Genomic DNA, 14,703 nt, shown 5'->3' with positions numbered 1-14,703 from the left:
CAGCCATTAGCTCTGAAAAGTGCACTTTCCAGAGCCCTTGCTGATCCCCAAACTTCTAGAACAATGCTTGATAAGTACACAGTATTGCTGACCTGAGCTGTACATTACACAAACTAAGTCCGCCCATCAACTTGTCACAAACTAGGAAGCGAAGGAGAGAGGAGACAGGAAAAAAGGTGCAACAATGAGATTGCAAAACCCCTTTGTTGTTCAACCATAGACAGGGCACAGAAGGAAGGCTCCTACTTCAGCAAAATGTGTTACAGAAAAACACAAGATACTGAGCTACTAGGACAAAAAGGAAAGATTTTATTTATATTTTATACAATTCTTGTTTTTTATTATAATAGGTTACAAAATAGGACCAAGGGTAAAGACAAGATAAAGGGGAAGAAGTGCCAAGAGAAGTTTCTGTGCATTTTAAAACGGTTGTTCTCTTACCTTTTCCCCTCCTTTTTGGCAGGTCATAAAAGGTGTATGTACAAAGCAAGGTGAGAGCACACGCTTCAGACACAGCATTGCACATGGTGAGAAGAATCTGATATCTGCAGTCCTGAGTCATGTACACCTATATATTTCGTGCATGTTTAGTCATGGTGGAAAAAATCTGGTATCTGCAGTCCGAAGTCACCTATATATTTAGTGCACGTTTAGTCATACAAATGTTGGTGTCAGCTGTAAATGAAGTTGTGTTTTAAGGCATGGGAACGATTAGTAGCTCTACCTTATAATGTATGTTTTACAATACCTATTATTACAGCCAAAGACGTGCCACCACTTAACTCAGACATTATATAGTCAGCTCCAATTTCAAATAGAACTTGGCTGGAAATGGAGCCATATGCCTTCATGGTAAACAATGCATACAACTGCATTGAAACAAGGGAGCAAACTTTTGGAAACCTTTCACAGGTGCAATAAAAAAAAGCATAGCATGTTGAGGACAAGCAGACGCCATCCCGACAACAGAAAAGGGAACCTATAAAATATGTATACATAACTTTCCTATAAATATGCAAGCAATAGCATTAGTGCTAACATGGCATGGAATACATTTACATCCCCCCCAAACTAACAATGTAACAACAAAGTGGTTCAGACCAAGGCTGTATGTAGTGAGCCATAACCAAAAACACCGCAAAAGACTGCGGTGGAAACACACCATGTTTTTTTCTGCAGCATTGTTTCCATAGGAATAACTGATATACTACAATTTTCTAAGACTCAAAATTACACCGCCATCCAGTTGCGCAGTCTGCTCCGGATTATAGGAATGAATGGGCCTAGTCGGGAGGAGGGAGTGTCTTCAGGCCGAATCGTGAGGCGACTCCGTCTGAAGAATAAGCATCTCTCTTATTTTTCCAGGAGCTGGAGCAAACAGACTCCCGGAAAAAAAGAACTGTCCGGCGCCCATTGATTTCAAAATCCTGACCCAAAAAAACCCATGTGAACTTACCCTTATTAAATCCAACTGACCTTCCTTAGACACAACGCTGACCTGGGACAAGACCCTGTTGTGCCTAGTCTTGCCATTTTCTGTCTGACTTAAAAGTTTACCAACATGTAGGAGTCAACTATGTAACACCAAGCATTCTTCCATAATGCTAATTTCACACAGTTTTCTGCCAGTTCAAATCCTATTATAAACCCCTCTCTACATATAAGCAAATAGTTAAATACATCACATACTTTGTGGTTAGAAAGGACTACTGCATACAAGGTGCATGCAGATGGTCAAAAGATTATATCATGGGGAGATCTATTAAGACTGGTGTTTTCAACATCAGTCTTCATATCTACCTTAACAGCAGAGGAAGCGCCTCATTTATTACGACGCACACACCTTCTCATACATCAGGCACAACCTCTGCAGGGCCGTAAGCCTGCTATGAACTGGCACCGACTTCAGGCATGATTAATTTAATGAATCAATGATAAGACTGCCCCCTTGTGTGTTGTTTTTTTTTTTTTAAGTAGCTATATCATGTATTAAAAAGGTTGCACCACTATAGACACTTATCCTAAGAATAGGGAAGATGTGGCAGTTCACGATGGGGCTGCAATCACTGGCAACCCCATAGAAGTGAATGGAGTGCTGGTCATGCAAGCTCACTAGTGCTTCATTCACAGGGACGATTCAGGTGAACTTTCTGTTCCCCATTCCTCTGATCGCTGAGAGTCCCAATGGTCAGAGCACCAGCAATCTGACACTTTAACAGCTTTAAAGGGATCCTATCCATTTAAACACTTTTTTTTCTAGATGAAACGTCAGAATAACCTTAAGAAAGGTTATACGTCTCCTACCTTTATCAGTTGCCTCCGGTCTGCCGTTCGGTAGAAATACCGTTTTTTACCGGTATGCAAATGAGTTCTTTTGCAGCACTGGGGGCAGGCCCTAGTGCTGCCATAGAACTCTCTCCAGCGGCGCCTCCATCTTCAGCAGCAACCACCTCTTCTGCGTCTTCTTCTGGCTGGGGTCACACTCCAGCGCCTGCTCAGTCAGCTCTGCCTTCGGGACGCAGGCAAGAACCAAGTGCACAGGCCGGCCAGCAGCCATTTTTTTGGAGGCTGCTACGCGTGCATGCACAGTATGCTCCTGTTCTCCATAGAACTACAGGAGCGTACTGCGCAAGCGCGCGTAGCAGCCTCCAGAAAAACGGCCGCGGCCTGTGTACTAGGCTCTTGCCTGCGTCCCGATGGCAGAGCCGACTGCGCAGGTGCCAGAGTGTGACCCCAGCTAGAAGACAACACAGAAGAGGCGATTGCTGTTGTAGATGGAGGCGCCGCTGGAGAGAGTTCTCTGGTAGCATTGGGGACGACCCCAGTGCTGTCTGAGCGCTTGGGCCCGCCCCCAGTGCTGCAAAAGAACTCATTTGCATACCGGTAAAAACCGGTATTTCAACTGAACGGCGGACCAGAGGCGACTGATAAAGGTAGGAGACGAATAGCCTTTCTTATGGCTATTCCGACGTGTCAACTAGAAAAAAAAAAAGTGTTTAAATGATAGGATCCCTTTAATACCACTGAAAATCCCACACCAACCTTGGTTCTATTGACTGGGACTGGCAACAACACAAATCCATGGTCAGGACAGGAGTCTGTGTATCATGGACGTATGATGGCTATCTGAATACAGCCTCAGGAGTCTATACTAGGGTCAGCTCTAGAGCGGCCTATCTGAATTGACATGTAACTAACTTAAAATGCCCAATACACAGTTATACAAGGCAGCTTGCCGCATGAAATAATATGCATTACTTCTATAGATGGCATTTTGGGTGCTTTTAAAAATAAAAGTAAAAAAAAATAAACGTCAATATGGCAGTGTAGTTACAGTTTCCTCACAAATTTGCACAGAATAGAATAGAGAAAAATTTACTGATCGGTCTGACTACTGAACCCCACACTGATCCAAATAGAATGCCATTTAGTTATAAAATTAATATTTTAATTAATGTTTTCTAGTTGTGCCTGCTGTTAAGTAAATTTATTGAATTGCTCTTGCAGCAGTTCAGGCAAGGTGGCTGCTGCTATAATTATATGTACAGACTTCTGCACTGAAATATACATCTAACCTGAATCACTCAATACAAGCAACAAAATACACAAAAAAAACAAAGCATACCAAACCTAATAACCCTAAGTCACCACTACCACGTCTAAAACTTTAGGGAAATAATCAAATGCAATATTATTCCGACAACACCATCCGTTTCTAAAACACAAGCTCCTTGCCCAGCACAAAAATAACCCATGATCTTTCTTCTCTCTCTCCACACTAATTAATACTAGCTGGAGCTTAGGAAGAGGTAAGAGGGCCTCAGGAAAGCCGTTTAACCAATTAGTTCCATCCAGATTTTAGCACAGGAACCTCCTTGATCTTTACGGGCACCTGCCGTACATATGAACCTATAGCGCCATTTTTGTGACTTCTATCTTCTCATACTGTGCATTTTTTTCCTCATTCATGGCGTCTTTATAAACATAAAGCTTCCTAGATGAAGCAGTTTTCTGGTGTCAAGATAAGCTTATACTACAAGTCAGTGAACAAAACTGTTGAACTTCAAAAACTGTACTTGGAAGATATCTATTCTGAAGCCTTGGTACAAGTTTAGTGTCACAATCCTCACTGATCTATACTTGAGAAGAACATTGAATTTTACCTACTAGAAATCAATTGATCCGACACTTTTCTCTATGATATTTCTAGCTTAGACTCTAGAATACTAACGATTGTGATGAAGCGACAAGATAGTATTCTCATTTTTATGCTTAGAAGACGACTGTAAAGATAAAAGTGGTCTTTGGCATAACAATAATAATAACAGGTTCAAACACGAAAAAAAAAAAATTGAAGATTATTTCCGTTCTCAGTAACAGGGAAGATAGCGAGAAATATAGGCAGTAAATATGTTTATGGATACAGGTCTTCATAGCAAATCCAGAAAATAGTGACAAAGCAATTGGTAGTGGCCAAAACATCACGGCTGGTGGCTAAGGGCCCATTCACACGGAGTAAACACGTGTGTATTTTGGCAAAATACACGTGTAAAAATAAGACTCCCGTTGACATTTTTTTTTTTTTTACATGTGTGGGGAAAAAAAAAAAAAAAAAAAGTCAAAATGCACGTGTAAAATGTCATTGAAGTCAATGGGAGTCTTATTTTTACACGTGTAAATGAAGCTGGATAAGGGCTCATTCAGTCTCAGGGCTCGTTCACATCTGCGTTCATCTGTCCTTATTGCAGGTTTCCGTTTCCTGCATAAAACAGATGCAGGAGACGGAAACCTGCAGGAGACTTTTTCACCCATTCATTTGAATGGGTGAGAAAGCTGTCCGGCCGTGAGCGGCGGTGAGCGTTTTGCGCTCTCCGCCGCGAAACCGGGTTTTATAATCCGGACACAGAGTCGGACATGCAGTACTCTGTGTCCGGATAAAAAAATCCGGTTTCGCGGCGGAGAGCCTAAAACGCTCACCGCCGCGCACGGCCGGACCCGGTCTATGGTTTCCGTCTTCTGCCATGCAGAAGACGGAAACCATAGAACGGAGACATGAACGCAGGTGTGAACCTAGCGTAAGAAGCACAGTTTGTGCGATTTACTCATTTTCACAGCATTACCGTGATCAGTGATGCTAAGGGTCAGTGCACATTGAGTTTTTTGGCGCTGATTTTGACGCTGAATCCGCCTCAAACTCAGCCTCCAAAAAAAGCCTCTCAATACAACTCTATTGGGAGGCTTTTTTTGTAGGCTGATTTTGAGGCAGATTCAGCGTCAAAAAAACTCAGTGTGCACTGACTCTAAGTCTCTGTCCCATACGAATAATCACCAGTCTTGTTAGATACAGCAATTATCTTTAAGAGTTAAACACTGTATCTTACATGTTTGTTCTGAAACTTGTACTATGCAAATTATTAACAATGAATAAAAACACTGCTTCGTAAGGGCTCTCAGAGACGAGGTATTGTCTCTGCATATAGGAGCCATACAATTGTCAAGCGGCACAGCCTGAACATGGTTCTACTGACCCAAACTGAGTATGATGGGGAGCTGTAGGCAAGCTGGGGCGTATGTCCATTATATGGACGAGAGTATAGGGAGGCATGGCTCATCTAGGAGAGCCCCAATCACGAATAAACTTGCTTAGGCCTAGTATTGTCACTATAATTTGCCAGTAAAGTATTCGTACGCTCATTTTATTACCATCTAATAAAATCTATAACATTTAAAGGGGTAAGCAGGAAGACTCCCTGAGTCTCTCTGACAGACTCCTTTAACTAAGCAGGTTCCTATCTGTAAATACAACTGTGGAAGAACCTGTCAGTCAGCTTTACCAAAGTAATTAAACTAATCACTACTGAGTTTTCAGCCAACAAGATCCTTGGAAATTAAAATGATCCCAATTCTACTTCCAAACATGGCTTCCAAAGTCAAAACGTGCAACAACTATAAAGACATACGAAATTGGGAAAATATATATCTTTTTTTTTTTTTTTTCTTTTCATTTCATCTTGCAGCTATCATAGGGATCTCTATTTTGTTAAATGAGACATCAGTTCTATGCTCAAGGCTCTGGAGTCTTTGCCCATAGAAATGAAGCAGGTCAGTTAATTTCTAACTAGCACTGGAAAATAATACATTTTGTGGAGTAACTAGAGTAAACTGCTACACGAGGCTCATTCTTATCCTCCATATAAGGTTGTTTTGAAGCCAGGCAAAACACATCTTTGGTAAGAGATGCCTGCCACCGTAGTCTCACATTCTTGAATGTCTATTTCACTGTGACTACCTCATCTAATTCAGGATTCAAAAGAATGACAAATTTGAAGGTTATTATGATATGGCTCCTTATAAAGCCCAAGGCTTACTCCATATATAGGAGCCGATCTGAGGCATATTATTTGCACCGCTGTGACATGCTATTCAAAGCTCTAGAGAATGTATTCTCATCCGTCACTTCTACAATGAAGCTAGCAATCTAATTTTCCTACTGTAAGTCTGCACACGAGCGTAAATCTTACAAGACACTAATTAAGCACTTTACGATCATGCACTATACAAATATATGATGTTGCAAAAATGTCCATAGTCCTCAGAGACCACAGGCATCAATAAGCCCAGGAGGGCTGAGGGGCCAACTCAGTTTAGAGCGCAAATAAAAAAAACGCTATGTGTTGAATCCTGATTTGACTACATCATGCTTCATACATGTAAGTAACATTGTCAAATAGAAAATGTGTATATTATTAAAACTGAAAGTCTACAGAAAGTCAGCCGCCATGCTATATATCTGGATAAACTGTCCCGCCATAAAATTATTAACATTAAAACTGCTACTTTCCATGTATAGAATTCAGTAAGCAATAATAGCACAGTATACACATATATATACCAATGAGAGCAAAGCTTAAAGGGGGATCTCTGTTCAGAAGCCATTTCTGGCTACAAAGTGTCTTATCTCTGGAAGTTGGGACATGTTGATGCACTACACAGGTAGGCAATTGATTTCAAGGGGCAATACGTAATGTGGAACTGCAGAAGAATGGCACATATGCGGTTGGATGTTATATATCATTACTATTTTTATTTTATTTTTTTAAAAAACTTTTTAGTGCAGATTGCTTATGCCATAGACTGCAATACAATTGCCGCAGGCAGGCCACAATACATGCATTATTATGACAGGCCTTGGAGCCTTCACGAGACTCCCAGCTGTCATAGATGTAGATCTCGCCGCACAGAAGTTGTCCTACGAAATGAAACTGAAAATACAGTGGGGGACAACACCAGAGTGGGTATTAGCACCATCTAAAGACCTAACATCTGCTGTAATTGTACTGCAGAAGTCAGGAAGGGGTTAATTTAAAGAGCAATGGAGTAGTGTCATTAAAGGGGTTGTCCAGTTTCAGAAAAAATAATGAGAAATGCTATTGTTTGTATAATGAAAAGTTATATAATTTTCCAATATACTGTCTAATTACCAAGAGGGACTGTGACACACTGTACAAACAACATTTTTCTGTCAATATTTGCTTGAAACTACACAACTCCTTTAAGAATCCACATCAGTTTTGTGTTAAAAAGCTACAAACCTGGGTTTGCAACTTTTTACAGCTTAGTTCATATCTGCGCCGAAGACGATCATAATGTCCACCTAAAATCGGTGTATGAAGATGTTCTTCCCAGAGGAAGTTGTAAAACTATGGAACCCATTATAGTCAGTAGGTCTGCTGGGCTCCATATGTAACCGATATTTCAGTGGTCTGCCTGTCTGATGTTCTAGTGCATTGGAGGCCGCTAGTGAGAACCTAGTGTAAGTACTTGCAACAACAACTGTCACAATTGCCATTTTTACACTGTCCTTGCCACTTTCAGAAAATGAGACATGGTTTAAGCGTTCAGCTTTCTATCGTAAATGATGCATGAAATCTACGCCAGCTACAAATTGCTGAATATTTCAGTGTAGGTACACAGCCTACCTACTCTATGCCTAATAGTAAAAGTCTGCTTGGGTTAGACTTTTGGCCACAAAATGTATTGTTTTTATGCATTTTCACACAGCGTTACACTTAAGGTGCCCATAAGAGTAAAGTTTGGAGTACCATTTTTAGAACGTGTAAGGGATCTTACTTAGCAAATTGGATTTTTAATTGCAGAATTTAGGTTTTGTTTGTGCCTAAACGTGAAAGCTAAAGGGTTAAAAAAGCATTAATTCAGCCCAAAGGAGTATCATATATTCTGAATGACGGAAGGTATATAAAGTTTACTTGCATTGGTTGAAAGCCTTAAAAAATACAGCTGTAAAAGGTAAAATGCTAATACAGAATCTATTGGTATCTTTGTGATCAGAGGAGTTTCCAATTATTACTTGTCTTCTGTTGCATGCTGGTGTAATTCATGAGTGTCATGCAGTCCTATACTGGAAATCAGTCTCAAAATAGCAAAGTCTGGAATAATGATTGCTAGATTATACATAATACATTTATCACAGACACATCCATTTCACAAGGATAGTTGGTAAAGTATGAAACACATTGTAGCCAAGTGCAACCAAAAAAGCTTAATCTGGAAAAAATAAAAATAAAAAAAAGCATGCCAATTTTCTGGAACCACAGTAAAGCCTATGTTGGATGACTTACTTAAATGTGCAGAAAAACCATTTGTTTTGACTTTTCCCAATGAGGCTAAGGCAAGGGGATTGGACCAAATTTTCAGGGGTACAATGTTTATTGTGACCCACTGAGACTCAAGGTGTTGTCTGTTCCAATTGAACTAGAAATATCCAATCTAAAACATGCCAACGCTTTGACGTACGACAACACTGACCAAACTAGCCAACAAAGTTGATGAAAGTGCCACCAACTAAGACTGCTGTCACTTTACTAAAGTCCTTAGAAGCTGTATGCAATATTAAAGAAGGCTACTACAATTTACAATTGGCCACACTAAGCGATGTATCGCCCGTTACAAATCATTGCTGTACAATTTATGTCCATAGCCAATCAGGGCATAAAATACATTCATGAAATTGAGATCTCCAAGATAACGATAATAATAAATAAAAAACACACTTCACTGAATATTTTTTCACAATGTTTAATGTCAAGAAAATAAAATTACAACCAAAATCACCATTACTAGTTCAAATTTCTTTGCCAAATTATAAAAATCCTGAACAAGAATTAGTTTTATTCACCCATTTGTAAAGCAAAAACCCACAAAAAGTCAAGCAAACGTAATAAAGCAATCACAATTTGGCCTAGTAAGCATAGAGTTAAACCTAGACTCCACAGTTCTCCTGTAGTTTCTCAGCCATATGCTGATACCCTTAAGACGCCATGCGCTCCTGCTTTATAAGCTTTCATCTCCAATTCCCTGTTTGAAACATGAACCGCCTGGTAACAATGACTCTCTGTGTGCCGAAAATCCTATTATTGATCCTCCTACTTACCTTGGGCTGGGCTCTTCTTGGAAATGCAACTTTAGGGTCAATCTGAAAGGACAGGACACAAGGAAAAAAAAAATAAAAAAAATAAAAATCAGTAAGTAGCTTGCATTCATCTTTCCCACTTGGAGATTAATGGCTCATACTTAAGGGTGGTATTATAGGCATTTATCATTTAACTGTTGATAGGATATATTAGCATACACTGAAATGCTTTGCCGCACCGACAAAGTCAAAAAGGGTTACCACTCGGAAAAAAAAAAAATGGAAATTAAATGTGCTCAGTTTGTACCTTACAAAAATGACATTGATTTCCTTTATTACAATGCACTGAAAAATGACAACTCCCAAGCTCACAAGAGACCCACTGATCTCCGTATAACAAAGTGCTTCTTTCTTGCTCAGTGTGCTGAACAGATGTTTTAGCCCCACAGCTAAAACTTAAAGTTATTTGCATGTACTTCATAATGCACCACTCTGCAGAGCGATGTGCAAACAATTCTGGATAGAAACCTTCACCCAACAGATTAATCTGTGCACAAGTCAACCCCCTTCCCAGCCACAACTCCAAGCTGCCTGCAATGCAACATGCTGCCGTTTCCACCTAATCACTGATAACGCGGACAAATACAGATGCCAATACCTGCTTCAAAACATAAATCCCTTCTGCTAAAAAGCGACATGCAGTCTATTACAGTTTAGGAATAAATAAGTGGATTTTCCCTAGAGGACTTGAAATAAGCAAATGTTGTGGCTGGCAAGAAGCTATGTGTAAGCCTTCAAAATGTTTCTGAGATAAACACACAAATCTAAGCAGCTCCACTGAGAAAACTGCTGCAATAGATTCCCAAACCATCATCACCCAATTTATGTGAAAAGGCAGTAATGTAATGCTACCAACATTTGTGATCGGAAATCGCCAGGTACTCTGTAATGTAGAGGCATCACTCCACTTTAACCACTGGAGTACAACGTGAAAATGACATTTACTGCGAATTTACAAATTCTAAAAATGGGCAATGATGCTTAAAGACTTGGTGACCATCGTATCTATTCTGAACTGTGGCTGTGACGCAGTGATATAGAGGTCAAAATACAGCACCTTAACATGAGCCATTAATTCTTCTCCAAGATAATCACAGAAAAACTGATATCTCACAAAAGCATCTTATTCTCAGGAATAATGGGTGAACACAACAGGTGAGAACTTTCCATACAGACATACGCTATATAAAATATTCCAAATAAAGTAGCAACTTCTACCAATCACAGCTCTACTATGTATATTTTATAACAGTTAATAAGAAATATAACAAGGATCTGGAGTTTTGTTCTTTTTGCTGTACATTGTCTATGAGATCTGTATGGATGTCACTCACCATATGCACACCTGCTACTATAACATACAGTAAAAGACTAACACAGAAAAAAAATAAGTTAGTCATGGACGAACTCTACTTACGCTATCTACAAATCAGCTAGGAAAAAGGACTATGGCAATATATCTTATGTGTACGGGCCATTACCTAAAATCAAAGCGTTTAACGTAAGTGTAAACAAGAGCGGTGACTCCATGCCAAAACCCAACCGAGCTGCCTCCTGCACTGAATGTTGAAACACGAGTCAAAGACCAGACAACGCTACATTAACAATAATCAAGAACGTGGTGACAGATACAAACATACCAATACATTCCATGGACCACTCTGCCGCCTTCTTCTTCACCTGAGCTCATGTGACCCCAAAGACTAACATCTTTGGCCTACTAATACTACAACATCTCAAACTTCACTTGTTGCCACTGAATAAAATTATTATTGACCTCTCTCATTAGGGAGGAGCAGTTTGTTGCTTTACTGCTGTATTAATGCCATATATAACAATTAAACAGATAAAAGCAAAGCGTGAAGTTTGTGACCTTAGATGGACAAGCTATATTGATTCAACAATAGACCTAAAGGTACATTTTAGTATATGCAAAGATATATATATAGATTAACAACATATACAGTGCACATAACAAGAAGGGTCAGCAATTCCACCCATAACAATATACTTGTGGAATAATAATTTCATCATACATGTGTCTATAGGCTTTGCCTTATGCCTATTTCTAGCAGTAGCTGAGCTTGCCTGGATGAGTACACAGTTAAAATTGTGACATTTAACAGTTGTTAAAAACTCCTTTATCTAATCAGTGTAATTAGCTCACCTTTCCCTCCTCATTAAGCACGGTTGAGGCTATACAGGGGATCTTTTGTCAGCGTCCTTTCTCCAAGCTTTGTTAAGGCATAATTAAACTGGGTAATAGGGTGCAAAAAAGCCTTTGCAAACACTGAAGAACCTATGTCAGATACACAGATATCGCTGGTGGACCTGTAACAGTGACTGAAGACTGGACACCAGCATATTGGGATGTGACACGCTTAACAGCACAAGCAAGTCAAATATGGAAATACTGTAGGAATAATCCCTAAACTCAACTAGCCTACCTGAGGCTCACACCACAGCATGATGAGGTGACCACCTGCTAGATGCTGGTTAGCAGATGAAGGGTTTATAGCCATATACAGCGACAATTAAAAGCAACGCAAATGATTAAAAAAAACAAAAAAAAAAACATTCCCCATTACCCAATGTGAAGTCTAGAGCATGACAAGTACAACAGAAGCTGGTAAATGGAATAAGAAAGGTGTAATACAGAAACTTTAGCCAGACCAGGTATGAGGTCCACAATCAGTGCCAGACACACCATTACAACATGACATTCAACAGAAAATCAAAGGAAAAAAATAATACAATAGAAAAATAAAAAGCACAACATACCGTCTTGGAATCTAATTCATGGTGGGGTTGAGCTAATACTTTATCTACACTTGCAGGATCTGCAAACGTAACAAAGCCGAAGCCTCTGAAATCAGACAAAGAACAAGAGAAATGACAATGAGCGCTAAACATTGAGCACAGATGCAACGTGGAAATTAAAAAAAAAAAAAGGCCAAACATTAAAATAAAATACACAAATACACTAATTTACAGGTTAAATAAGTCACATATCACTTTGGCTGGGCACCCGCCTTGTGTTTACAAAGCTGGCATTAGGAACAATAATGCCAGATGTATATACAAGGACAGAGTGGGTCTATAATATGTCCTTTTAGTTTATTTTTGTACAGAAAAGTAACAATCTCATGCACAATGTCACTAAAAAATACAAACGTAATAAAATCAGATTACTGAAACACCATTAACTTTCCACAAGTCTCAGAATTTCAAGACTGGTTCCAAGAAGTGGGTTTATATGATGTAAATATGTATCAGAGCAGAGAGACACTATTTCAGGGTTCAGAGCTACACTACTACACTGGCACTGAGCAGAATGGAGACTGCTTGGTAGGCACCACCCAGGAGATTTAGGAGAATGGCTACATGAGTGGATTTACATACTTGGTGAAGGGTCCAGAATCAGAATGGGCGCCGATTTCTGGCCCAGATTAGTAATGGTAGTGATGATGAGGAGCAGAGAAGGCGGTGAGACAGGGGGGTGTGTGCCTGACAACTGGAAGCTTTACATCCAGATGGTATCTGAGCCCAGGCCACTTCTCCAGAGTACACAGAGCCTGTGCGGTCCAGCACAACTTCTACATGCTTCATACATGACACATGGACATTACCTGGATCTCTTTGTGGTAGGGTCTCTCATCACCATGCATTCTCGGATTTCTCCAAATTTGCTAAAATAGTCTCTGAGGCTGTCTGTGCACAAACATAAGACATGACAGCTATGAGCCAGGAGAGGTGAAGAGCCCAGCACCAGCCACCCCCATGTACAAAGCCACCCAAACAGCCATAGGGGTCGAATAGAGGACTCGGAAGGGGGAAATAAATAAATAAAGAAGCAAGGAGAGGAGAAGTGGGAGGCAGAGAAGAGACTGAGCAGGGAGAGAGAGGGAGAAGCTGCCAGGGTGGAACAAAGAGCCAGAAAGGGGCATGACAGCAGCCTTACCTGGGGAGGTCTGCCAGCTCAGGCCGCCGATAAACATTTTACTACAGGGGGAAGAAAACACAACACAAGTCAGCACAGATGTCACATCGGCCATTTTGACGTGTAACTTACAAAAGCTTAGAGGGAGAGACGAGAGACAGAAGAGAGGGGCAGAGATAGAGGAGAGAGGGTAGAGACAGCAGAGAGGGGCAGAGATAGTGGAGAGAGGGCAGAAGAGAGGGCACCAGAGGGGGCACAGAAGAGGGGCAAACAGACACACACATGACACGGCCTCTTGTGAAATCAAGGTGTCACTGGAGAAGGGGCAGCAGATGCCCCCTCTCTCCCCTCACACCCCCAGCCCTCTGCACAAGAGGGGGCAACATCCCAAGGAACTTACCCGGGGTCGTGCTGAGAATCGTTCGGACTCCCGGAGGTGGCCTGGCTCCCATCTGCCTCCATAGCCCCTTCACACAGTTAAAAAATAATAATACTAATAAGAAAAACTAAATGACTAACAAAATAAAAGCCGCACACAGAGAGCGGAGCAGAGTGGTCAGGGCAGAGCGGCCGCAGCCCGGCTCACACACATAGACGACACACACGGTGACAGCGACGGCACTCCTGCACTGGGACTACTGTGTGTCACACAGGGAGACAGGCAGCAGCTAAGCTACTAGGAGCCCACAACACAAGATTATTGAGCCGGGAAGAAGCTCGTCACACGTGGGATCAGCTCAGCATTGCTCTGCCTCCTCCTCCTCCTCCCGCCCCCCGGCAGCACTGGCTCCTCCCCCTGTCTCCCAGAGCGCCGGCCGTGGGAGGGCTCAGAGAACGTGGCCGGTGACGTCACGGGGCCGTCCCACCTGCCCGGCTCCAGCTTCTGGCCAGTAACAACAATAACAAGGAGGAGGCCGGCTGTGACGCTCCAGTGTTTGGATACAGCACCTACGTCGTGTCCCTCACCGGCACCGGCTGCTAAATATAGAGTAACCTGCCCGCTCCCGAGCAAGGACGTGACAGCTGCTGACGGGATGGCTGCAAAGTCAGGCACAAGACTGCAGCCTGGAGAAGCGCAGTCTGCACACCTGCCACTGGCTGGTCTCTGTGTACACTGTAGCATGGTACATGTCGCTCATAAAGTGTCATTCGTCGCCAGGGGCAAAACACTTTACCAATCTTGATAGTTCAGGTTTCAAGGAGGTCGAGAAGGAAAGTAGCAGAGTAGAGTGCAGAATGCCATCCAGCACTGGCCCAGTCACTGACTGCACAG

General features: G+C 41.5%; 1 protein-coding gene across 7 annotated transcripts in view; it reads right to left on the bottom strand.

Moving 5' to 3' along the window:
* MSI2 (musashi RNA binding protein 2) overlaps positions 1–14,178 on the bottom strand; it is a 538,668-nt gene extending 524,490 nt beyond the window's left edge. For 5 of the 7 annotated variants that reach the window (XM_075264907.1, XM_075264910.1, XM_075264909.1 and 2 more), the window contains exons 1-5: positions 13,831–14,178; positions 13,452–13,492; positions 13,120–13,201; positions 12,272–12,356; positions 9,452–9,493 (exon numbers count right to left, since the gene is read on the bottom strand). In XM_075264907.1, the coding sequence (XP_075121008.1) occupies positions 9,452–9,493; positions 12,272–12,356; positions 13,120–13,201; positions 13,452–13,492; positions 13,831–13,892 (312 nt within the window). In that variant the 5' untranslated portion in view covers positions 13,893–14,178. The remainder of the gene's footprint in view (positions 1–9,451; positions 9,494–12,271; positions 12,357–13,119; positions 13,202–13,451; positions 13,493–13,830) is intronic. The other 2 variants (XM_075264908.1, XM_075264913.1) reach the window with 1 other exon arrangement.
* Positions 14,179–14,703: the final 525 nt, after the last annotated feature.

The sequence above is a fragment of the Leptodactylus fuscus genome, chromosome 2, assembly GCF_031893055.1.
Source record: "Leptodactylus fuscus isolate aLepFus1 chromosome 2, aLepFus1.hap2, whole genome shotgun sequence".
In the NCBI taxonomy this organism is placed as follows: Eukaryota; Metazoa; Chordata; class Amphibia; order Anura; family Leptodactylidae; genus Leptodactylus; species Leptodactylus fuscus.
Note: the sequence above shows the minus strand (reverse complement) of the source record. Positions and strands in the feature narration are given on the sequence as shown.